Consider the following 23,473-nt stretch of genomic DNA (forward strand, 5'->3'; position numbering starts at 1 on the left):
CTGACCATATTCATATTTTGTGAACAGCAGCAGCGATGTTGTTTATTGTATTTTATTTTCATTTGAAATTTGCATTGAAAGGTTCTACTTCCGGTTTACGCTACGTGCTTTTATCTTGAATGCGAACTTCCTGTTTAGTACTGTTCACACTTAAGGTAAATTAACGAAGAGTACGGCAAAAAGTTTCATATTGCGCCTCAGAAAACGGACGTTTATTTTTCTAGCACCCCCTCCGAAGAGGCAAAAGGTGTGTAAACGATGGATTTAAGTATTTTGTGTTTGTAAATATTAAGTGTTGAATGTGAAATATGTCAGCTAATTGCGTGCGTATGTTTTGAACTGTGTTTCACCTCTTACGGTGATTCGGTTTTAAGGTTACACGGTTATGGATGCATCTTGCTAAAAAATTAACCACAAAATCATCAGTAAAGTTTCATCCTTGGTTCGGAGGGCATGCTACAACAACTCTTATTTTAAAAATCGACTAATCTGTCCATTAGTATTTTTGCTTAATCACATTATATTTGCTATTCCTTATTTCCTACCCTTTTTACTTAAACATATTATTGCAAAACAACATAAATTGTGATTCAGGTACATTTTTTTGTAACAAAAAAAATGCTCATCAGTCTTGTCTTTTGAAATATAGTTGGAAACATGTAGTTATAAGCCTTGAAACCTAAGCGTGGCACCGCCCTCTAGTGGTGATAATTGGAAGCGCGGAACGAGTGGTTGCTTCTAACTTAGAACTAGTGACTTGGATGAGAGACGCTAAATATTTATATTTGACGCAAACTAGGTTTAAAAAGCAGCAGAGCCCTCCTTGCTGACACATCTCAGTGAGTCTTCTGGATATGTTTGGACCACAGACAGCCAAGAAAACAGTCGTTGGAAGCCTTTTGTGATTGACTCATCAGCGATTTGATCGTGGTAGCACATTTTTGTGCTTGGGGACCTTCATGCACAGTGACTGGTAAGACGACGCACATGCGGAAAGACGACGAGACGACGCACAAAGCACATGCAACTCGCTCGCGAAGCCACAGCGGGAAATTTATTTTTTTTTTACAACCGTTTGGCTTCTGGAACAGAAAGATATGAGTGCAGTGGAACCTGTAGTTCAAGTCAGACAATCTGGATGTGGAATTTTTGGGGCTTTTGTGGCATGACAAAAGGGAAAATTGTGATGATCATACTAAAAGACAATTTTAATTGACATTAATACTGTCATGACAAAAGTCCAAAGCAAAGTTGGCTGGCTTCTGTCCTTATGTGGAGATTCGCCTCTTTGCCACAATGCTAACAAATATATATATATAAAAAAAAATTATGATTTAAGAGGCAGAAAATACTGTAAGAAGTGCAGTAAAGCTCCACGTGATTCACTATTTGCATCGTAGCTGTCAGATTTATGTAATATTTAATAATAAAATTTATTTATTTATTAATTTTTATCTCTATAAAGGCAACAAAGAATTTGGAGTTGCGTTACGTTACTGCTCCACGTGTTAGTCGCAGTTGTTTTAAGGTTTCCACTAACAACACATCGATGCTAACTCATTTATAAGGCTAACTTTCATATTCAAAAATAGCATTAAGCAAGCAGACTAAAATTCAGATTATTTCCAATGGGGGGAAAAAAGTTTGAAAATTGAAACAACCCGAACCATCATCAAGAAAGGGACCGAGTTCAACTTTAGAGGTTCCACGGTATTCACACTCCCGTAATGCTTGGTCACATGAAACATGTGACATCTGACACCACACACACACATTCACCCACACACACACACGCACAGTGTAGTGATACTGCAGGTCAGTTAAATATGGACGTCACATCATTGATGTGTCTTAAGCCACAATGACTAATAGCGTGTCGTTATTTGTTCCCTTTGCTTATTTGTGAGTCACAAAAGCTGCCGGCATTACGAGCAATATCCAAATTTACATTCAAAACTAAGAGACCCGATGACAAAATCTCCAAAGACAATCAGCCTCGTGTTCCCAAGCGACACTGATCACGATCGCTATTGATCGTTTTCAGAGCAACTGGTGATATGCGCAGTTCACATTGCCGTAGTTTTGAGGCGAGCGACATTGTGCCTCTTTAGTGCATAGCTCCCGGGTGCTCAGAGGGGTGTCCTATGGAAAGCCGTTGAGCTTCTATTAAAAAAAAAAAAACTTAGTCAAAAACACAGCAGGTGTTCTAGTGTGCCGATTTAAACTGGAGCTCACAAAATAAACAAGTGCTCTATCGGCGTTCCATAGAGTCCTGCCTCCGCTCCTCTCGGCTTATCAGCGTCTTGACAGTGTAACGAGTCACATTTGATACGTCGGCAAACAAGCAGGATGAGATGGATCAGCCTTATTTTTCCCCACATCTCGAACCGCAAGCGATCGTGTCAGGGAGTGGTCAGTATCCCCTGATGATTTTTTTTTTTCTTTTCATGTCATTCTGTTAGAATGACCTCATTCTTTAAACTACAGCAGTCATCGCTACCGCTGGATATGAGCCAGGCTTGGAGATTGTAGGAGAACTTGTATATACAAAAAGTCCTTGCTACCAGAATTCCTTTGGTTCCGCCTCCTCCAAAATCCCTCATCTCCCCTTCCAAGTGACATCATCATTTAAAGCTGTGCAATCTCCTGCTTGTTGTTCCACGTGAATCAGTGGCGTCGTGGAAATATTTGTTTTTCTTTCATGCTCTCCCTCGATTCATCCCTTCATCTTCCAGTAGCGGCTTAGCGACTCAACCCGAGCGCTTCTCTTCTTCATTCCTCAGTCCCAGTGCAGTTGCAGGTCATGCGTGTCCAGGAAGTCCGTCGGGATCCCGGGACCGGGTGGCATGGTGAGGTCCAGCCATTCCATGTTGTCCAGCGCCGGGTCAGCCAGGCCCATATTGAGAGAGGAAGGCGGGGAGGAGGAGTCACAGAAGGAGAGGTCGGATGTGTCCATGGGCGAGTAGGGCTGATGGTCCATCAGCTGTGCCTGCAACTCCTCCATCAGGCCCCGAGTGCGGGGGTCGGATGCCGCCGGCGCGTCGGCCAGCGTCCTCTCCAGGAAGGCCTCCAGCTGGTTATCGGTGGCCAGCGAGGAGAGGTTGGGCAGGCTGGGGTCGACGGCCGGGCACAAGGTTGGGGGAGGAGCCACCTGGATTTGGGGAGGGTGCCTGGAGAGGACGCTGTTGACGGGGAGGGTGGTGATGTTGGCTGTGACCGGGTGAGTCTTGTTGAGAGACACCGGAGAGTCATGATGGATGAATGGAGTGATTTCTGAAGGGTGGTCAAATTGGACACGGGGATTAAAAGAAGAAAACATCAACAATAAATCAGGAACAAAAAGTTTTCTGCCTCCTTACCTCCACTTTGTATGAGAATGTCAAACAAGTCATCCATCTGCTGACTGGTTGCCGTGGCAACCTGCAAAGACAGACACAGTATGTTTATTTTTCTGGGGGGGTTGCGAGTGACTTGACATTTCATCTCTAAATCCACGGTGTGAAAAGTGTTCCCGCCTAACCTGCGCCACATTGTTAACATGCAGGTTGCGGCTCTGTTTGACAGCCTCCTCGTAGCGAGGGGGCTCCCGTGTCTTGGGGGGCTGAGAAAGAAGAGACGCAGGCTGCAGGATGAAGGTCGGCTGTGGCGGGGAGGCCTTGACAAAGAAAAATAAACGCAATTGTCAACTTGATCCAGGAATTATAATTAAAGCCACAGACGTCAACAGGCACTTTCATCACACGTTGACGCCATGCCATGTTCGCTGAATTTTGTGTCCATCGTTGAAAGCAGTTTATTTTTGCCAACTTTCTAGGGGGCACGACTCCGTGAGTTTTGAAGGAGTGGTGTTCGGTAGGAATGCAATAAGGGTAACAGAGTAAGGCAGTGCTTCTCAATTATTTTGTTACGCCCCCCGCTAGTAAGAAGAAAAAAATTCACCCAATTCAAAAATGAATAAGACAATTTGTGCGGATTTTTTTTTTTTGAGAGTGCCACTGCCAACTACTGGAGTGGATGTGCAATTACACTATTGTAGTATGGCGGAAAAAAGCATGATACCCAGGGTAACACCCCCCCCCCCCCCCCCAGCATCACACGGCGCCCACCCCACTATTTAAGAAGCACTAAATGTTTGGGAGAATTTTCTTGTACCATATAAATTATTTTGAACATTTTAGCGAGGCCCGAAAACAAAAGTCAGATAACCGTCGTTACCTTATTGAGCGGCCCATTCAAAACGTGGTTGGGCGAGGCCCGAGGAGAGGCCCTCCTGTTTGGGGAGCTCCCCAGGAAACACTGAGGATTTATCTCAGGCCTAGTATTCTTCTCCATGTCAGGTGTGTTATTGCACAACGTCAACGTCTGGAAGAACAGAAGATCACATGGATGTCTTTGCAATGCTTGTAACGCATCTTGTTGTGTGGCGTGACTAACCTGCAGCAGTGAGTTGTGGTTGGCCAACTGCTGGTTAGGGGACGTCTCCATCTTGGTGCTCTGCAGCTGAGGAATGGAGGTCTGGATGAGGCCCGGATTTGAGACAGTCGCCTGAAGGACAGGCTGAGATACAGAAATACGTTTAGTTTGGCGTTGTGATTCTTTACGTGTCGTATGTTGCGACACCTTCAGCACTACCCATACGAAATCATTCCAAGCTGAGTAGAACGGAACTCGGAACATGGTCTCACCTGCAGGCTGACAGTGGTGCTTGGCAGCTGGATGGCGGTGGCGTTGTTGGGCAGTGACACGGGGAGCAGGATCTGAGTTCCAGGCTGGCCACTTGTAGTCAGCAAAGTCTGAGGTTGCCCGGAGGCGGTTAGCAAGGTCTGCGGTTGACCGAGCACCTGGGACACCCCACCGGGATGGCTGATGAAGAACTGCTGCAGGTTGGGGGTGGTAGGTTGGGATTGCGGCTGGGTCTTGAGTTTGGGACTTCTCTGGGAATGGCAGAGGAGCTGTGGGCTTGTGCTTACTTGGGTCGGGGTTTGGGTGATAAGTTGCGATTGGGGTTGCAGCTGGATTGGCTTTCCAGAAGAAACGGTCACATCCTCCAACTTCACCACATTTTGCAGCGGGTTTGTGAGAGTCGGGGAGCCCAGCATTGAGTTCGGAAGGAAAGTCGGAGAGCAATTTGTCTGGACCGGTTTCTCTGGCTTTAAAGTGTTGGCGTTCATTGAACTCGAAACAGCGGTGAGCTTGGGGGCTGTTGACAGAGCGTCGGTGGTGCCGCTGCTCTGACTCCTCTTCTCTACTTCCAGCTGCATCTTGAGCTCCTCCACCAACTTTTGCTCCTGCTCAAGCTTCCTCATCAACTCGTCAATCTGACGCTGCTTCTCATGGAGCCTCCTGTCCTTCTCCGGGACGGGCAAGTTAGAGAGAGGTGAGGAGCCAGAGCACACCAACTGCATGTCGTGGTGAACGTCTGACATGCCGGCATCCTGGTGGAGCGCGAATGGATCGTTAGGAACAGGCGAGACTGGAGGTGTGGCGCTCATGTTCTCAGAAGGTCCCGGTATGGGTGGTTGGACGATGGCAGGGCTGGTCGTGGTCGTCTCCATGGGGATGGAGGTGAGAGTGGTGGTAACTGGTGTGGGAATAGTGTTGGGAGCTGAGGAGCTGGGAAGATCCTGGAAGGGCTTCAGCCTTTCAATCAGATCCGTTTTAGTTCCTGATACAGGGAGGCCACGCAGCTTTAGCTCCAGTTTCAGTTCGGCTACCTAGAAAAGAAATCATCATTAGCTAGAGTTAGTTAAAATGGGCTCACAGTGTCAGCATACATTGGATGTTCTGAATTTATTCATTGGTTATTTCTTATCTTTCTTTATTTGCAGTCTCTGTAAAACTCGGTAGTACAGTACGAGAATAACTGTCTATCAGCACCCTCTATTGGTGGGAATGTGGTACTGCAGTCAAACAACGCTGATGTTTGAACACCGTTTGCCCGTCCTGATGCAACGCAGTCATTTTTGTCCGAATTATTACTTTATGTGTCCATCGCATTGGAATAACGGATACATTAATTAATTTGAAAAAGATTTGAAAATGACCGCCATTGCTCAACGGCTTCCTGTCTTCATGCAACTTGCTTTGAAAAGTGACACACCAGGATTTTCAAATGTCCTTGACATTCTTTCGAGCTGGCGCATTCGTGTAGTTCAAAATGTATGGTAGTACCTTCATCTCCTCCAGGTTGGCAGGCAAGACTCCGGGCTTGCGGTTCGATAATGAGTTGTTCTGCCGAGCAAAAGGCATTGAGGGTAGTGGAGGTGCAGTGGGTAAAGAAACCACAATGGCATTGCTGCTTTGGCCTTCTGCCACAGGCCTAACACAGGCGGGGGGGAAAAAAATAACACTTATCATTTGAAATACGATAGAAGAGAGAAAAAAGGGAGCAGCAAAAAAAAAAAAAAAAAAAAAAAAAAATCATAAATAAATCCATTTTTAGACACTATTGCTAAAAAGCGGCTGAGTAACCATTCCTTTACAGTTGTAAATATCCCCGAGAAGCTTAAAAGACTCCGCAATTATGAAAACTGTCTCAAGCTTGAGTGATAGTATTTTTTTTTTTTTTTAGGTTATTTCAAAAACATACTTGAGTGGGGCTGGTAATATAGTTTGATAGTTGTAGTGTTGCTGCTGCTGGCTGAGTATCTGCAGTTGGAGGAACAGCTGCTGCTGCTGCAGAAGTCGAGCATACGAGGAGTCCATTGGGGCCTCACTGGGCTCCTGCTTCTGGTCCGGCGGGACGTACTGGTGGTACTTGAGCTTTTTCACTCGGGGCTTGGCGTCTTTGCCTTTCTTACGGGTCTTCTCCGAAGGCAGTTTGTGCTGGCTTTGCTGTCGAGGCGAGGATATCAAATTGGTCAAACAGCGATGGGGATGATTTTCGATAAAAAGCGGCGAAGAAAACCCATTCCACTTACTTTGACTAATGTCGGGCCAGGCTTGGAGGGAGCGCTTGTAGTGACTGGTTGAGCATGAGAAACAGCTGGGCGGCTTGTCGGCAGCTCATTAGTAGCGACTACCTTCATTGAGTCTGTAGTGGGTTGAGTAGCAGCTAGGGGGGGCTGATGAGGTCAATAAAAAGTTTATTTCATTTCATTTCCAACGTTGGACTTGGACATTGATTGTTCTCTATCCGACCTTCGACAAGGAGCCTGAAGGAGGTAAGCTTGGCGAGAGAGTTTCCGGGCATCTTCCGTCGCCAGGTGAGGGCAGAGAGCTCTGAGATTCTTGGCTGGCAGGCTGCTCCGGGGACAAGGCGTCGCTGCTGTCCTCATCCATGACCTTCGGGTAGTTCACTTGCCCTGTTAGCAAGAAACCATCAAGAGACGACAAGTTCACCGTCGGTTTGGAAGGTAACAACAAGCCCCGCCCACATTTTTTGCCACGATTTCCTCTTATCACCTATTATGGCATCTTTGAGGTTCGAATCCACGGGCAAGATGTTCTTCTCGACCAGCTCCATTGGACCGGGTCGCTGTGCTATTTTCTCATTCAGGTTGTCAGCCAGTCGGGCTCTTTTTAGCTTCATTTGCGTGGCCTGTAGTGACGGCTCAGCTCCAGTTTCTGAAGAAAGACATACGGAAAAGTATGGAAGAAGATTTGGTTGTTGTGAGATCCACTTAGTATCTAGTGTCAAGTTAAGTTATTTTATCAGGAAAAGGAGGGGGTGGGGGGACAACAACTACCAAACATGGATATAAAATGTAAGCTATACATGCCTTGCAAGATGTGCATCCTGACCAGTTCTGCTCTCTCTGGACGACTGCCGATTTTATGCTTCAGAAAATTCTCAGTCTGAGGAGAGACAAAAATCTCAGAATTTTAATTCTATACACACTTGATTATTTTTTTATTTTATTTTTTTCCGGGGTCTAGATTCGTACCCTTGCTCTCTCCAAGCTGCGAATCTGCCCATGGAATGCAGCCGGGCTCTTCAGCGCTAAACACAAAACATTAAGGTGCCACATGAGTCCAAAAGAACGATGCAAATCAATCGGAGTTGTCAGTCGACTATTAGGCAAGGCTGAGCTTCCACACCAACATTTGCGCCCTAGAGCAGGGTTGGGCAAACTTTTTGATTGGCGGGCCAAAATGGATTCTAAAATTTGACAGAGGGGGTAACCTCACCTCATCGGAGAAAAAAAAAAATACATTTAATTTGAAATGAAAGTGAACAAAAGCATTACAACAATATATTATTATTATATTAATATTAGAAAAACCACAGTATTTAGAAAATAAAACATTAGCAAGGTTTATTCATTCAATTTCTTTCAAGTTTGGCGGGCCGAATTAAAACGTTGAACGGGCCCGCATGTGGCCCCCGGACCGTAGCTTGCCCACACCTGCCATAAAGTGCTACACAACTGACTGGTGCCGTGACTCACGTGGCATGATGCCCTGATCCACCAATTGCTCCCGAGTTCGTCGTTGCTGAAGTCTCAACTGCAGCACTGATAGAAAGAAATCAAAGATTACGACCCACAGAGGAAGTTGAAGCATTAAAACAAAAAAAACAACAAAAAAAAAAGTAAAATGCTAACCTGTATGACACCGCATGCTAACGGTCACAAACCAAAACGATATCCAGCTCGGGATACGATTAAGAGACTCACAATGAGCATTCTAGTACATTCCAACGGCGGTTGTTGTTCATTGGTGCCGAAAAATTAAGACGCGGGGGGCCGAGCTGTCAAGTCTGAAGTTTAGGATTCTAATTTACAGATTGCCTCGTAATTAACGATGACATCTATGGCTCTTCAGTGACCTTTTTTTTCCCCAATGTCCATTCCAGTCACTCGACACACTGACTGACTCACTTGTCCGTCGTGTTCTTTCATCCGAGATGTTCCTGTGTCTGCCTTACATCAAAGACGCACCCGCAACAAAGCAAATAAAGAGCAGGAACTATTTACAAGGAGCGCTCCAAAGCATGCTGGGAAGTGTGCGGCCTCATTATAGGTATTGGGTTTCTGATTCTGAAGGACGAATAATTCTTTATATACGAGCGTTTGGCCTCCCACTATTGTTCTCGGCGCTCGATGGCATAAATGATTACATGCGACTGATTTGGACGGCGAATCTTGAAAAATTAAACGGACGACTTCCTGCCCAGCTTGATCTGATTAGCTCGGTCAGGTCTAATGAGTCCTCTCTCCAAAATAGATGGGGCGTGTATTTTTAGCAGAATACAACAGAGCGGTTGTGAGCAGCTTCGTCGGGTGTGTCCTGCCCCGCTTTGCTCACACTTGCATCACTTGGACTTGTTTTTTTTCGCTGTTGTAAAGTTTGCCTGGCAACAGCGTCTGCGATAAAATCCAGACGTGTGCATTAATATGCTGCAGGGAACATTTCTACGGCTAATCATAGGTCATTAGGTCACATGATATGAGCGCGCAAAAAACAATGCAATCAAGAATAGCACAGCACTGCCGTTCACCTTGACAAAAGCATGACGAGCAGTGACGCAACTGCCAATCGCTTAAGTAGACAAACACAATCGGCCACAACAAACTCCGAGCCACCCCACCCCCAACTTCCTCTAACTGCTCACTGCAATTGATGTGATCTCACACTCAGGGATGATGGCGGGCAGATTTGCGTCTTTCAGACAAATATTTCAAAGCGGCTCTGTGGTTGACCACATGCTCGTGATGGATCATCGGGTGGAAAAGTACCAAGTGTGTTCTCACTGGAAGGGAAATGACAAAAGCCCAGATGATGAGCGGGCACTACTACGGTTGACATTCCACAGTAACTTTTCCACCGCCGAGACGTTTCGCCGGGTTTTCCCGCAGACCTCGGCAACGGCGTAAAACAAGAGTCCCACGTGAGATATATTTAATAATCACCCTTTTCAATTCCGTCCATGCGTACAGAAGTAGCTTTGTAACCTCACCGTTTTTGCGCTCATTGAGCGGCGGCAGGTTCTGGGTGGGCTGCAGTGACAACTCCTCCATCTCATGCGTCACTGCTTCACTCTGAGGACTGGACACCAGCAGACACATCCCTTCTGCACCGAGGAGCCCCGGGGAAGCCTGGGGCTCCATCCTGCTTCGGGAGAGAACTTGGGGATGTCCGAGGTGTCCCGGGCAAGCGGCAAGTATGCACGATAGGTCACCGTCCTTTAGGTCGTGCGTGGTTGCGACCTGTTAGGATAAAGGGGAAGACATTGTTTAGAATACAACTAGAAAAATGCCAAAGGTGGTATTTCATTTCAAGCATCTGGAGGAGCAAAATCCATGCCGAAATTATTTATTATACCAGCCCAGGAAAAAAATGAATGCACCATTTGGCTTCTATATTCGTCAATGGCAGTGAATGAGTTAAAGAGAGTCCGGACGGACATTACACTGAATAACCAACGTCCGTTGGTGCATGAGTGAGACAATCTGGAATATGACACAGTAATGGTGGTTTGAAATGGAGCGAACGGAAACATTTCGGGGCGCAAAACAAACCGTTTAAGCTTCCCAAAGGGGACTTAATAAGTCGATGACGGCCTGCTTGGTTAAAACATGAACGGCAATTATCTCTCCAGTAGGGCCATGGCCAACATCTTTCCATCACAGGAACTCTTGTTACTGTGGGCGATGTTGATATGGATGTTGTCATTTCTTCCTGTAGGTACCACAAGACTACGGGAGGCAAACTGAAATAATAATAATAATAATAATAATAATAATAATAATATTCCCTTTATTAGTCCCACAATGGGGAAATTCGAGATTCGAACCCAGGCCTCGTGGGGAGACTGGGTCCTGAACGCGGCGCCTTAGACCACTCGGCCATCCTGGCAGCAATATGTGGTTATGACATGTTCGTTCGTGAAACTGAAGGTTGCTGCTAAGTAATGATTCCAATTTTTTTTTTTTTCCCTACTAAAGTGAAAATAAAAATCCAGTATGATCAAACCAGGTCTCACAAGTATAAATAAAATCGAGAGTTTACAGAGAAGGTTCCCAAAAAAATTAAAAAAAAAGAAAGAAAAAAAATATTCCCCCATCTGATAAAAACGCAAAGTAATGCACTCTTCTGTCAGCTAAAAAGAGTCAATTAAAGGCAGTGGGCCTCCACATTTTCGCAAATATTTTTGGGAACTCTACCCACTTTGACGTTTTTGTGCCAATTTTGTCAACATCTGGTGAAATCTTTTGTGTTTTTGTGAGGCTCAACTCATGGCTAGTGTGGCGCTAGCGTGTTATTTAAGCTAGCATGCTAGCTAACAAAACAAGAGACTTGACCGTCTTTCAATGGTTATCCAAAATGTCTGACAGCGAGTCTTGACTTGCTCGCCACCATGTTTTCACAAATATGTCCAGTGCAAACTCAGTTGGGAATTGATTAAAAGCGATTTGAGTAGCACTTTTGCTTTTAGCTATTACACAAACCCGCTCCAGCGAAGTAGCACTGTCGATAGCATTCTTATGGAAGCAACATGCTCAACGATTAACAAACTAAACAAAAGAGAACACGACAGCGCTGTGCAATTTAACTCCTAATTCTAGAAAAAGGATTTGGCTGATTTTAAATGACGGCATCATGACTGTGCTTCTGCTATCGAATTTGACTATTGCACTTCAAATCCGACAGTGAGAGGTTTTAACATTTTTGCGGATTTTGGCAGCAGTCGCTGAGCGTGTGACGACTTGGCAACTGGCAGTTGGCTACTCTGTGTCCTGCTACAGACCAAAATATGAATATTGGAACGAGATACTGGGGAGGTGCCAGTTTGGTTCCCATGCATTGCTTGTGTTCCATCAATCCCCCAATGGCTTTCCTTTTTTTTTTTTTTTTCCTCTCTCTTTTGGTCTCCCGCTCACTGACATCTTGCGCTTGTGTGGTCGCGGCTCAAACCAAACGTGAAGCATGCTCAATATAACATTGTATTCCCCCTCTTGGGGACTCGCTAAAAGGATGTTGTCCTTCTGTTTGCAGCCAACAAGTCATACAAGGTCATGTTTATTGGCTTGTGGGCAGTTTCGCAGACTTTGCTGATGTCAAAGTAGCATGTCGTCAACCGTAATGGAAGCTGTTGACGATGAAAGCGCTCTCGGTGGTGAGTTGGCAACGAAAGAATATGGAATAAAAAGCAATAACTTGCCACACCCGTTAATGATGAGCTTTTATTTTTAATGACTAGAATATTGATGTTATGACTTTAAGAGCCTACCGTGAAGTAGAAGAGGACAGCAAGGAAAGGAGTTTGGAAGAGTTGATCGGCAGTAATGTCAGGCCGTGGAGTCGCACCTGGTAGGAGACAAAATCAAGTGATTATGATGACAGACACCAAACATGAATTTGATAAGTCATACAAAATGGATTTATTAGTAAAGATAATAAATGAAATAAAAACTTACAGATCTATCAAAAATAGATTCAATTTCAAGGATGCAGGGAACCAAAAAAGGAAGCCCGCAGGTTACTTGGGACAAAAGCCATGACTCTCTGGAAATTAATACAAGAGCGCGAATGAGTGGAGAGAGCATCAGAACACAAAAATCAATGTGTGTGTGTGGGGGGGGGGACATGTAAGTGAGAGAATGCGAGTGAAAGGAAGGGACACATAGCTGTCACGGCTCACACGTGCGCGTGAAAAGTAAACATTGGAAATGCGCAGAGAGTTGGAAATGTATGGGCACTTTCGAGCGACACGGACGAAAGTTACTGATGACACAACAAATTGGTGGAAAGTCACTTTTTCAATTTCTTTTAAAATGGGAGGATTGGTAACAAAATAAATGGTAATATCTCATATCTCAATGTTGTGAAGAAAATGTGATAGAAACATGAAGTCGACGCACGTGATTTGCCCTTAGCGGGCCACATAAAATGACATCGCGGGCCAGATCCGGCCCCCGGGCCTTGGGTTTGACACCAGGGGTCTAGACAGATAAACAAAACATCATCTCGCATGTAGCACTGTTTTGGACATCAACCAATAAAATACTTGAAATTCTGCGGTCTATTTTGAATAAACCAAACACATGTGTTGTTTTAGCATCAACCGGGGAATAGAAAGTTCAACGTCCCACAGTCTTGTTGGAACAACAAGAAACGATCCAAAAAGGTTTGTTTGACTAATAGCAATGGCCATGTCAACTTGCACTGATAAAGTAAAACCCAAGTGCTCGCCAACGTGACAAACTGTTACAGCGATCTGAGTCCTATCAAAAAACGGAAACTTTGCGAAAAGAAAACATTGCTGATAAGGAAACCGTAAGATCCCGTAACAACCGCCGTTTGAAAATGAAGTCGTAAGCAGCTGTGTGTTGACTGCGTTTTTATAAATAAACTTCACTATCACAGATCTAATCGTAAACAACGATAGATTATATTTTATAGTATATTTACGATTACCAAGTTCACACACAAGTATGATAATCCCCCCCGTGCCAGATTCCGTCGGGAGTAAGCGGTTAGGGGGCTCGAAATAGACAAGATCTGGTCCAAGAAAAACGTCTGCTTTTCTCCAGAGACAAGACGAGCGCTGATGTCATCACTTGGAAGTTGGGACTCATTGAGCAGAGGCCTGCTTTTTTTCTCACAGGCTCACTCGCACGTGCACTGCCGCTTCCTTTCTGGCTGCCTTTTGCGCAATCAAAATGGTAGCTAAGGAATAGACAAGGGCACAAAAAAACAAAAAAAAAACATGACCAGCTTTTGGGAAAGCACGCAGAACGGATTTAAGCAAATGTCGAGATAGCACGGGGATATTTGATTGTGGTTCATTTTTGACGCTACCTCACAATCCCGAAGCGCCCCGTCAGGTAGATCGCGTTTCAGCGTCGGGTGACATATAACATGGCAAGCTTAAAGTATTGTTGCGCGAAGGATTATTTTCCTCACCCCCCAAAAAAATAAATGAGGCAACCTACCTGGAATGTGCCTCGAGTGCTGCACTGCATTCTGATATTTTGTTCATATTTACAGAGACATACTTGAATTTAGGGGAAGGGGCTTTTTGTAAATTCATACTGAGCTAGGTAGCTGAAATAAAAACACAGGCAGGGATGATGACTTTGCCATCCGTCAATGCGCGTGATGTTTACGTTTAACGCACACTTTTCAACATGTGGCTACCACATCCTGCCGGCGTGCATGACTCAGAGTCTGGATTTGCTGAGGCATCGCCTCACTTCTACAGATCAATTAGAGGGTGATAACATCATGTGGCGAGACGGGCCTGGATCTGTCTCTCATTTGGACGACTTCAGTCAAGTGAGACTTTATTGGGTACACGAGGACAATCCAAAGTGGGTTACGCAATACACATCGTAATTTTCAACATTTTTTTTGTTTTCGTTTTTGGGAGACTCAACACAATCTTCTTATAGTGTGCGACCAAAAATACGAGCCTGTGGAAAATGCTAAATTTAGAATTTAGTTGGTTGGTCACTTCAAAGTACAACGCAATAAAAAAATTTAAATTGCTTTTTTTTTTTTTTTTTCGTCCAGAAAAAAAAAAGAACAAGCTCTTTTGGGGAATGTTTATGTGTGATATCATCTATTAAAAAAAAATGGCGGAAAACACTTTTGATGAGAATCTTCTCAGCCCTTTTTTGTTCCATCTGCTGTGGAGGAATTTTGTGTGGGCAGAAGAATATGTCATGCACTTTACTTTTAGAATTAATTGTATTTGCTGTGGAAAAAATTCGGGGCGTTTTAAAGTGATCATTAGATGTTTTATAGAAAATTCCACACAGATGCCTCGCAGTTGGCATTTTGCGATTGTTAATGGGATCCAGTTCAAGAGCAGTTGTTGCCTTTGTAAAGACTACAACGGCGGTTCTCAGACGTTTTTCAGTGATGCACCCCCTGTGAAATATTTTTTTCAGCAAAGTACCAGCGCACAACATTTTTGGGTAAAAAAAAAAAAAAAAAAAAAAAGACTTAAAACATGCCGTCAGTGGCTGATTTATTAAACCTTAGAACCTTTCAAAATTTGTATTGGTCCACAAAAAATATATATATATATCAACTTAACGTGTCCTCTTTTGGATCATAGCAGACGTCAGCAATTTGTTGGCGCAAATCCAAATAAAGCATAATTTTCAACATACAACCGGAATTTTGACAACTTCAGTTTGGCCTTCTTTTTCACTTGTGCCTGAGTTTTTTTTCAGGAAAATTGATCTTCAACCACGACTCTATAGTTTGCGTCTTCAAGTGTAAGGTAACGAGAAATGGCATGTGACAAATTGGGTCGAACCATTCTAGTATGGGGGAGAATCTGGCTTTTTAAAATAATGAAATTGAATAACCCACTGAAAAGAAAATTTGTTTTATGAACTGCTATTTTCCAGAAACATTTAATTAATTCAATAATTATTTTTAAATGATTTTTGCATGTGTGTTGATTTTATTTAAAATCTCGTATACCCCCTGGAGTTCCTTCAAGTACCCCCACAGGTACTCGTACCCCCAATTTGGGAACCACTGGACTAGAACAACGTTGATGTGATTTGTGATTTTATTTTACACATAAATAAATTAGGCGGACAACTAAAGTGATGCATCGTCTAACTCAAACTGTAATTCCCAACTAGTGTGAGAAATTATCTAATTTTACGTAATAGTGAAATAATGTATCTTTGCAAACGACATATAATGACAGAAGGCAAATGTGTATCCACTTAGGTGAGCTTTTCGTTTTATTACAGCATAAGACTGAAGGCGACAACATCGTGATATTCATGCGGAATTGTGAATGACATTGCGATGTTTTAGTAGCGAAGAAGGTCGATGGGTGTGGGGCGCAGCAGACACTTTTAATCTGACAGGTGAGTGACTTCCCCACGGTATCTCACACTAAACACTGCGCCATTGTTGACTCGTTTCGAATACTAAAAATAACTCGCGAATGCTCAAGGTGCACTTGTGCTTTAATGTGTAAACCCTCGGAATAATTAAGTCGTTGTCACGATGAGCGTATCTCGCTCGCCTTACATTTTGGGGGGGGGGCGAGTTAGCGCGTTCCAACGAGCTAACATGCTAAAAACAAGACGCCGACATGACGAGCAGAACTTACCAACTAGACAACATTGGGAAGTCCAAAGCGTCCGAATTGGCGTTCATGGTGATATATCCGTTTGGTGACAACAGCCAAGTCTTCGGGGATGTTTTTGCTCACCTACGGCAATGAGATTGAAGTTTATTTGGCGGCGTAAAATGGCTGCGACTTCTCTGTGGGTGCAGATGCAGAGTGACGTCATGACGGGAAGGGGAGTGGGTGGGGTTGTGTAGGGGGGCGTGGTTGCAACAGCATGACGTAGCCACTAGTCGTGCGTGTGCGTTTGTGTATTAGGGAGTCGCCAACTTTTTTCCGAATACGAACCCGACAACTTAATTCGGTGTCGAATCTGTCTGCATATGTTAAAAATATCTCAGTCTCGTCTCGAAGTGGGCGGCAGTGTTGTTGTGTTACGTCATAATGGGCTGATATTTGTGCCACTAGAAACTGAATCTGAATATTGATTTGAATGTGAATTGCTTAACTTGAATATTTGAATTGAAAACTGAATTATGGAATTGAAAAACTGCATTTGAATTACATAAATTGTATATTTATTGTTTAATTTGAATCTGATTTTTTTCTTTTTATTTTATTTATTATTGTTATTTATTTTTTGTTAGGAACGGTATCCCTATAAACTTGAAAATTTATTTAAGACCTCCCCAAAAAAGTGCAGCTCACTAAAAATTCAATACTGCTCACATTCAGTTAAAATTCAAACTTCAGTGACAGACATGCGGGAACTTTAGGGTGCCTCTAGGATGAGCAATGGATTCCAGGTACATAGATCTCCTCTTCGGCCAAACAACACATTTGTTTTGAAGGCCGTAAACTGCATCATTTGTATGCAAGTCTAGTTGCTGTTAATTTTTTGTCTGCAGCAGTGCTTGAACAAAAATACTCTCGATAAGCGTCAGAAAATGACACGTTTGAAGTTCACCTGCATTTCATCATGACAAATTAATATACTTGACTTTATAGTATTTCTCCCCCAAATCGGTCTGTAAGGGTTGTGTTTGACTGTCAACCGGTGTTGAGTGGAGTCTGCCTTCCTCAGTCGACTACAAAAGGCTACTGCTCTTCCACATATATATATAAAAAAAAGTGGTTTAAAAAAACACATTTTACAACAAACTACAAGTGTTGTACAGACTGATTTGATGGTAAAAGATGCAACACAGCTATTGTAAAAAATATATTTATTTATTTAATGGTTTTAAAAGGCTTTAAAAAGTTCGACATGGTTATTTGCTCCTCTGCGTTGGAGCTTGAACATCTGCAACATTATGCAAGAATTCATAGAGCAATTTGGCATTATTAGTATTCTCAAGAATTTCTGCTAGCTTGTCTTTGCTCAGTTTGGCTAAATCTGCCAAGCTGTCAGCATTTCTTATGAGAGCTCGAACATTTTTCGTGTTGACTCCGGGCATCTTGAGCAAAAAGTCATACGGCCCGGCATTGTAGAGTTCGGTCGATTCGGCCACCGCGTCAGACTCGGCCGTGACCGCTTGAGCCGCAGCAGCGTCCGGTTCTTTGCGACCTTTTTTCAGCTCGAGAAAAAGCTCGCCTGTGGCGTGAGGGGAGGGGCACCAGAGGATGCGGAGCCGCGGGAAATGCAACGTGAGCAAGGTGAGTTTAGATGAAACATCGTTGGACGATATCTCGTGGCGGAAGTCGGAGCGGGCCATTAGGGAAAAGGGCTTTGCCGGGTCAAATTCAATGAGCAACACGGGTTTCCTGTAATAGCGGTTCATGGAGAGGCACTGAGTGTAGAGGCGACCACTCTGCAATGAGCCAATCAGATCGCTGACGCTCTTGCGCTCCACGCATATATCTGGCGTCAGGATGTAGTCGCCGACTTCCAAAGTGACGGGCTCGATGTCGAGGCCGCGGCGGTGGAGCAGAGAGGGAAGCTCACTGCGGAACTCGCGCATGTCTACGATGACTCGCGAGGGCTCTTCAGGTTGCTCTTGGCCTCCTATTTGAACACAGATCGCCATCATGAAATACGATTAGTCAAATGCCATCAGTAATATGCCATACCTAAATTACAAAAACAAACTTGCCAGCTTTGCGAGTGTTGGTGGTAGCGTTGGCAGGCTCCAAATTCCTAGCAAGGTCCAAATTGGTGTCTTCTCGGCCCTCCCTCTCCTCCGGGATGACCATAGTTGCCTTTTCCCTGCACAGTCGCAAGTCAACCAGTTAACTATTTGACACCAAATTCTAATCAACTGAATATGAACGTTCCTCAACACCAGTGAGAACATTCCGACCTAATGAGATGTTCGAAGGCCTTCTTCTCCTTCGACAGCCCGGTCAGGTATTTCTGCTCCTCTGTTGAGCCGCCATAAACCAGAAAATACACCCTATAGAGGCAAATGCTCATGAAAAAAAGCAGTGATCACTTTGGAAAAAAAAAAAATCTGTGAATGATCTAAAATCTCAACACCTAGCAATATGAGCCTACAGAAGCATAATATTGTAACCTGATATGATGGGATTATTGCAAATGCAGGTAAACATTAAATAAGTTGCCCAAAAAAAATCATACAATAACTAAAAATAAAATAAAATAAAATAAAATAAAATAAAATAAAATAAATAATTGAGGATGAAGATGCCAGTATGAAAAAATATCATGGAGACTTTTATTATTTATCTATTATATCATGACTATACAGAGAGGGGCCACCACAATTTGGCTCTTGGTGGCCTTGTGGAACCCTGCATGTGATTTGTGCCAGGCAATCAGAAAAGGCATCAATACTGACTAAATGAAAGGATATGGCACTGGTTCATCAAGGTCATAAATAGAAACATGCCAATTTTGACACACCTGAGAGGCTTGCCAGGTCGACAGGCTTTGTAGAGCTCCAGCTGTCGCACGAAGCTGAGTTCGGCGTCGTAAAGCACCACAAACGAGGGCTCCACTTCATGAAGCACCCGAGTCAGGCTGTGAGGGTCCGTGCAGCCCCTCAGAGGATGAATGACCATTAGAGGTTCCTTTAGAACTGCGTAGTAAGCGTCAGATGACAAATCCAGCTTCAGAGCATCTTCTTCCGACATTTTGTCTTCATCGCCAAAGTCATCCTCATCCTCGCTGCTGCCCATCACCGCCGTTTCAACGGTCTGCTTGTTGCCAACCATTTGAGTCAAGGTCAGAGATGGTCTGCTTTCAGGTTTGGTTGTCTTTTTTTTCGGCGCTTTCCCTTTCGAGCTCTCTCGGCCTTTTCCTTTGGACCCGTCTTTCAGACGGCCTTTGTCTTTTTTGTGTGTTGCCAACTTAAAAGCAGAGGCGGTCGGCGGGTCTTGTTTGGCTATGGTGCGGGTGTACAGTCGGTTCAGGAGCTGCTCTGCGCCGTGCCTGATGTACTGTTGCAGTTGAGCGCACGTCCTGTCATCGCTGGCGCAGATCAGAACGCGACCTGAGTGGAGACGCAAACTTATTGGAGACTTCTGACTCAGAGATTAACTTCAAGGCAGGAGATGTTCATCCACTCTGCGTCCAGACTCGGTGCAGGTGCCGATTAGCTCGCTAAGAGACATTTTCATCGATGGGCAGATAACAAAATATTGACGCCATAGTTTAATTGCACGCTTAACGGGTGGGCTTGAAGTCCACAGTGCTGCCGCTGATGTTGTGTCAGTGTCTAAATTTAGGATGACCATCCTAACCTGGTTCATGCTGCGAGTTCTTGTTCTCCTTCTCAATTTCCTGCAGGACCTCAGTCAGCGCCTCCCACTTTGGGCTCTTCTCCAGAACCAGTACTCGCTTCACCTCTGAAACACACACACAACATTTCAGCAATTAAGGCACAACTGTCCTTCTGTTAAAGGTTTTCTGTGATCTCTTCGATGTCACCTGAAACCAAGGGTATCTGTTTTTTCTCTGCTTCAGCTCCAACTTTGAGTTTCTTCTTGTTTTCCGGGATGTGGTACACTCTGGACCTGGCATTGACAAACATGGACGTACTGGAGTCCAAGAAAAGCCACCCTGAGATGAACGGATGTTTAATGATTTATGATGACTGAATATTGAGTGGAAAAGAAATATAGGGCTGTCATTAATCACAGCAAACAATAATAGCCTTTAATTTACAAGGCTAGCATGTCACCTGAGTTGGAGCCAAAGTTCTTTTGGCTGGAGCGGAGAGACTCGAGCAGATTGAGGAATGTGACACAGTCGTACTGGGTAAGGTACAGAAGCAGAACCCTCAGCACCTTCAGGTCCTGGACCAATGCCTTCGTTTTCGATCCCAGCTGGTGCCACAAGGGATCCAGGTAGTGTCGGATGGTCTGGATGATAAAGCAGAACAGAACAAAATACAATTTGGCATCGGCTGATGGATGGTTCATTTGCATGACACCCACCTTATCAAAGGCATTGCTAAGCGTGTTCTCCAAGGACAGATCTTCCGCTTCCAAGGTGGGATTGTAACGTTTCAGCTCCTTCAGACAGGCGCCCATAATGTCCAGGATGGAGCTCTGGATGGCCCTCATGAAAGGCGTCAGTGACACGTGCAGCTCCACAACATCCGGCTTGTGCCTGTCGAGGGCTGTGTTTACTGACGCTTGGAACCTGTTCAATATAGCATAGAGCGCAAAAGAAAAAAACGCAGCTGGCTGGATTTTTGTGTGATTTCAGAGGCGTAGTTTTTGAGAGCTAAATACTGTGAGTTGCGATAAGCTACATACCTGGGCCAGAGGTAGAGTTTCTTGACAAAGAGGTTTCTCATCACACGCTCAACCTGGCAAAAGCCTGATGAAAAGGCTGAGGCTTTGTCAGTGAATGCTTTGATGAATCCTGTTTTGTTTTTCTGTCGGAACAGTCGCAGGATGAATGCTTCCTGACACGATTCGATGATTTTGTGAGCACGATACACCAGGATGCCTGACAGGAGATCGCGGGAAGAGAAAATCTTTCTATCAGCCTTTCAATCACATCAACCAGAATTACAATCGGAGGCATGTTTACCTGATATAAGATGGGCAGGTATGCGGTCGGTGAGGAAGTCGACCACCAGAATCCTGCTGGTGACAAACAGCACCCCTCCCTCAGTATATACGTTGTATCGCTCAGTGCCTTGGACCTCGCTGGTTACCGTCCTCGGCAAGTGGATCACACCCTCCACTCGCAACTGCTCCGTGAAATACTCCTAAATGATGCAAATGCATGGTGTTTGACTGCGGTCGGAAGTAACAAAGTAAAATACAATGCAACTTTACCTATAAAGCGCGTTTCACAACAGCTGATGGTGACAATATCGATAAGTGCTTTGTTACACCATCTTAAAATAATGACCCAAGTCATTTTTTTCCAGAAAAGACAAAAGAATTAACCACTTTCTGATTATATGTATTAATAATTCCATTGCAGGCATTGAATTGAATGATCTTCTCAACTAAGAATGCGGCCAATTTTAGCAAAGCTGGCCTGCATCCTGAGAGGTGGAAGGCAAAAAAATAAATTGTCAAAATGACTTTGGCCATTATTTTAAGAGGTTGGCGTTATGTTACTCTGCACAATATCAATAAAAAAAAATATCATTGCGCATGCAAAAAAAATATATTTGCATGTCACTTGCATAGATTCTCATTATATTATTCTGTAAAAGATGAAGTGAGGCAAACGGATTCTTCATGTTTATTGATTTGTATTGGGTGTTTTTTTTTCTAATTTTATGAAAACGGCCAAAATAGACATCAGGAATTGCGCTACAGGGCTGACGACGTGGTGGTTCTGACCTGTTCGGGGGTGGTCGTGTTAATTAGTAGAACCAGGCTGCCTTGTTCCGAGTACACCCGCATGAACTGCAACAGAATGCGGTCTATTCCCATCCCCTCCGCCACCACCAGCAGCCCGTCACAACTGAACAGGTTCAGAAACATTTCGGTCTCAAACTCCAGTAGGGGTCCCGCCATAGTGGAAGCGTACCCCAAAGTAAGACGAAATAATAAACCCTAATTCGCTTTTCAATGTCAGCTAACAACAGTAGGAATCATTTTAAAAGCGGACCGCAAGCCTGCGGGAGCTCGCGCCCGTAGACGAATGTGTTGACCCTAAACTTCCTGTCACGTGATGCTAACGAAAATACAACGAAAGAGATCATGACGAAATATGAGGGCGCCATCTACTGGTGTGATGTTGTACAACAGGGCCTATTGCAGATCTCTGCGAATGAGTGAGCAGTGGCGAAAAAAAAGACCCTACCAAACAAGCACAAGTGTATGCCTAACTGCACATCTTAAAGCTTGCAGACATCGTTTAGATTTTTTTTGTGCCATGTTTAACTCTGCTCAAATTAAATTTAGCGGCTTGAACGTTGGTGTTAACAAAAAAAAATATTGCAAAGCATTGTAAACCTCCGTTCTTTCCTCACAATTTCCCGACAGAGAAAAATCCAGATGGACAAAAAAGAACTAAAATTGTACATTTATTGACACATTTATTTTGTCAATATCTTGAGATGGTATACTGGTACCAGAGCCCAAGCCACAGGTCGGGGTTAGCCTGACTATATCTAGTCGGAACCTCTTGACCTTGCAAACTCCTTCCCTGCAAGAGAAATCACATTCCACGTCCCTATAGCCAGCTTCTGTAGCCGAGATTTGGGTCCCCGCCTTCAGCTCCCTGCTCACACAGAAGGGGACCCCGGTGACCCCGCATCTGGGCAAGGGAAATTGAGGTCCAAATATTTAATTCATCACAGGAGTTATTTTGTCTGGGTGACCCTGCCAGGGCCATAAAGCCCCAGACAACTTGGTTCCTAGAATCATTGAGGACACACAAACCCTCTAACACAATCAGGTGACTGCTCAGGATGGGGGGTGGAGGGGGGGGGGTATTTTCATTAATGTCAAATGTCAAAACAGTATGTCAGGGTTAACACTATAGTTACATGATCACACCTCATGAAGCCTTATCTTGTGACCTCACTGGGACACCTTTGTCTTTTGAGGCCGTGCGACGCTTTGGTGGTGACATCCTTAAAGCTTTGTGTTGCCTTGTTCCTCTGGTGGTTGCGGCTTGTCGGGTCACTGTCATCATGCTGATGTCACGAACAAAGAAACTGCAGGATTCTTCCTGCTTTAGTTTGAAATTGCATTGATTTTTCACCCCACAGATGAAAAAGCCAACGTGTGTTTGTTTTGTGACCACTAGATGTCATCATGGCACACAGAAAAGCAGGAGATGAGGCCTTCAGTGTCCTCGGTTTACATGGATGACATCACCAATCCTGCAGGGGAACAACATCAATCCATCCATCATCCATTCGCTTGTGCATGTATGTATTAACCTTAACTTAGTTCCCAGTCACTGATTGTATAAATGGTTCACACACCTGACTTTACTTTTGGGTTCCAACTCAAGTAGCTGTCAATGTGAGTGGTAAGGGTTTCCAGCTCCCTAAACAGTAAAAGTGGTCCAGAAAATGGATGGTTAGAGCTTATCAA

At 44.3% G+C, this 23,473-nt stretch overlaps 2 protein-coding genes across 4 annotated transcripts in view; both read right to left on the reverse strand.

Annotated features, from left to right (window-relative positions):
- The window catches only part of mrtfba (myocardin related transcription factor Ba), a 16,959-nt gene extending 764 nt beyond the window's left edge, over nucleotides 1–16,195 (reverse strand). The window contains exons 1-17 of one of the 3 annotated variants that reach the window (XM_088284010.1): nucleotides 16,034–16,195; nucleotides 12,176–12,252; nucleotides 9,902–10,151; nucleotides 8,391–8,456; nucleotides 7,887–7,942; nucleotides 7,722–7,797; nucleotides 7,405–7,566; nucleotides 7,141–7,304; nucleotides 6,921–7,064; nucleotides 6,590–6,834; nucleotides 6,172–6,319; nucleotides 4,686–5,714; nucleotides 4,435–4,500; nucleotides 4,216–4,362; nucleotides 3,521–3,655; nucleotides 3,360–3,420; nucleotides 1–3,273 (exon numbers count right to left, since the gene is read on the reverse strand). The exon at nucleotides 1–3,273 is cut by the window's left edge and continues 764 nt beyond it. In XM_088284010.1, the coding sequence (XP_088140136.1) occupies nucleotides 2,780–3,273; nucleotides 3,360–3,420; nucleotides 3,521–3,655; nucleotides 4,216–4,362; nucleotides 4,435–4,500; nucleotides 4,686–5,714; nucleotides 6,172–6,319; nucleotides 6,590–6,834; nucleotides 6,921–7,064; nucleotides 7,141–7,304; nucleotides 7,405–7,566; nucleotides 7,722–7,797; nucleotides 7,887–7,942; nucleotides 8,391–8,456; nucleotides 9,902–10,052 (3,144 nt within the window). In that variant the 5' untranslated portion in view covers nucleotides 10,053–10,151; nucleotides 12,176–12,252; nucleotides 16,034–16,195 and the 3' untranslated portion in view covers nucleotides 1–2,779. Of the gene's footprint in view, nucleotides 3,274–3,359; nucleotides 3,421–3,520; nucleotides 3,656–4,215; nucleotides 4,363–4,434; nucleotides 4,558–4,685; nucleotides 5,715–6,171; nucleotides 6,320–6,589; nucleotides 6,835–6,920; nucleotides 7,065–7,140; nucleotides 7,305–7,404; nucleotides 7,567–7,721; nucleotides 7,798–7,886; nucleotides 7,943–8,390; nucleotides 8,457–9,901; nucleotides 10,152–12,175; nucleotides 12,253–16,033 lie in introns of all 3 variants that reach the window. The other 2 variants (XM_088284009.1, XM_088284008.1) reach the window with 2 other exon arrangements.
- Nucleotides 16,196–17,200: 1,005 nt separating this feature from the next.
- Nucleotides 17,201–22,213, reverse strand: ercc4 (excision repair cross-complementation group 4). Its single transcript, XM_088285390.1, has 11 exons — nucleotides 21,764–22,213; nucleotides 20,994–21,174; nucleotides 20,714–20,909; nucleotides 20,390–20,597; nucleotides 20,134–20,314; nucleotides 19,881–20,012; nucleotides 19,694–19,798; nucleotides 18,855–19,443; nucleotides 18,292–18,384; nucleotides 18,085–18,197; nucleotides 17,201–17,996 (listed from the first exon to the last, which is right to left on the reverse strand). The coding sequence occupies exons 1-11, from the start codon at nucleotides 21,938–21,940 to the stop codon at nucleotides 17,263–17,265; spliced, it is 2,709 nt and encodes a 902-aa protein (XP_088141516.1). The 5' UTR covers nucleotides 21,941–22,213; the 3' UTR covers nucleotides 17,201–17,262.
- Between the last annotated feature and the right edge of the window lie 1,260 nt (nucleotides 22,214–23,473).

Source organism: Idiotropiscis lumnitzeri, chromosome 20 (assembly GCF_059441095.1).
Source record: "Idiotropiscis lumnitzeri isolate Australia: NSW breed Sydney's pygmy pipehorse chromosome 20, RoL_Ilum_1.0, whole genome shotgun sequence".
Classification (NCBI taxonomy): domain Eukaryota; kingdom Metazoa; phylum Chordata; class Actinopteri; order Syngnathiformes; family Syngnathidae; genus Idiotropiscis; species Idiotropiscis lumnitzeri.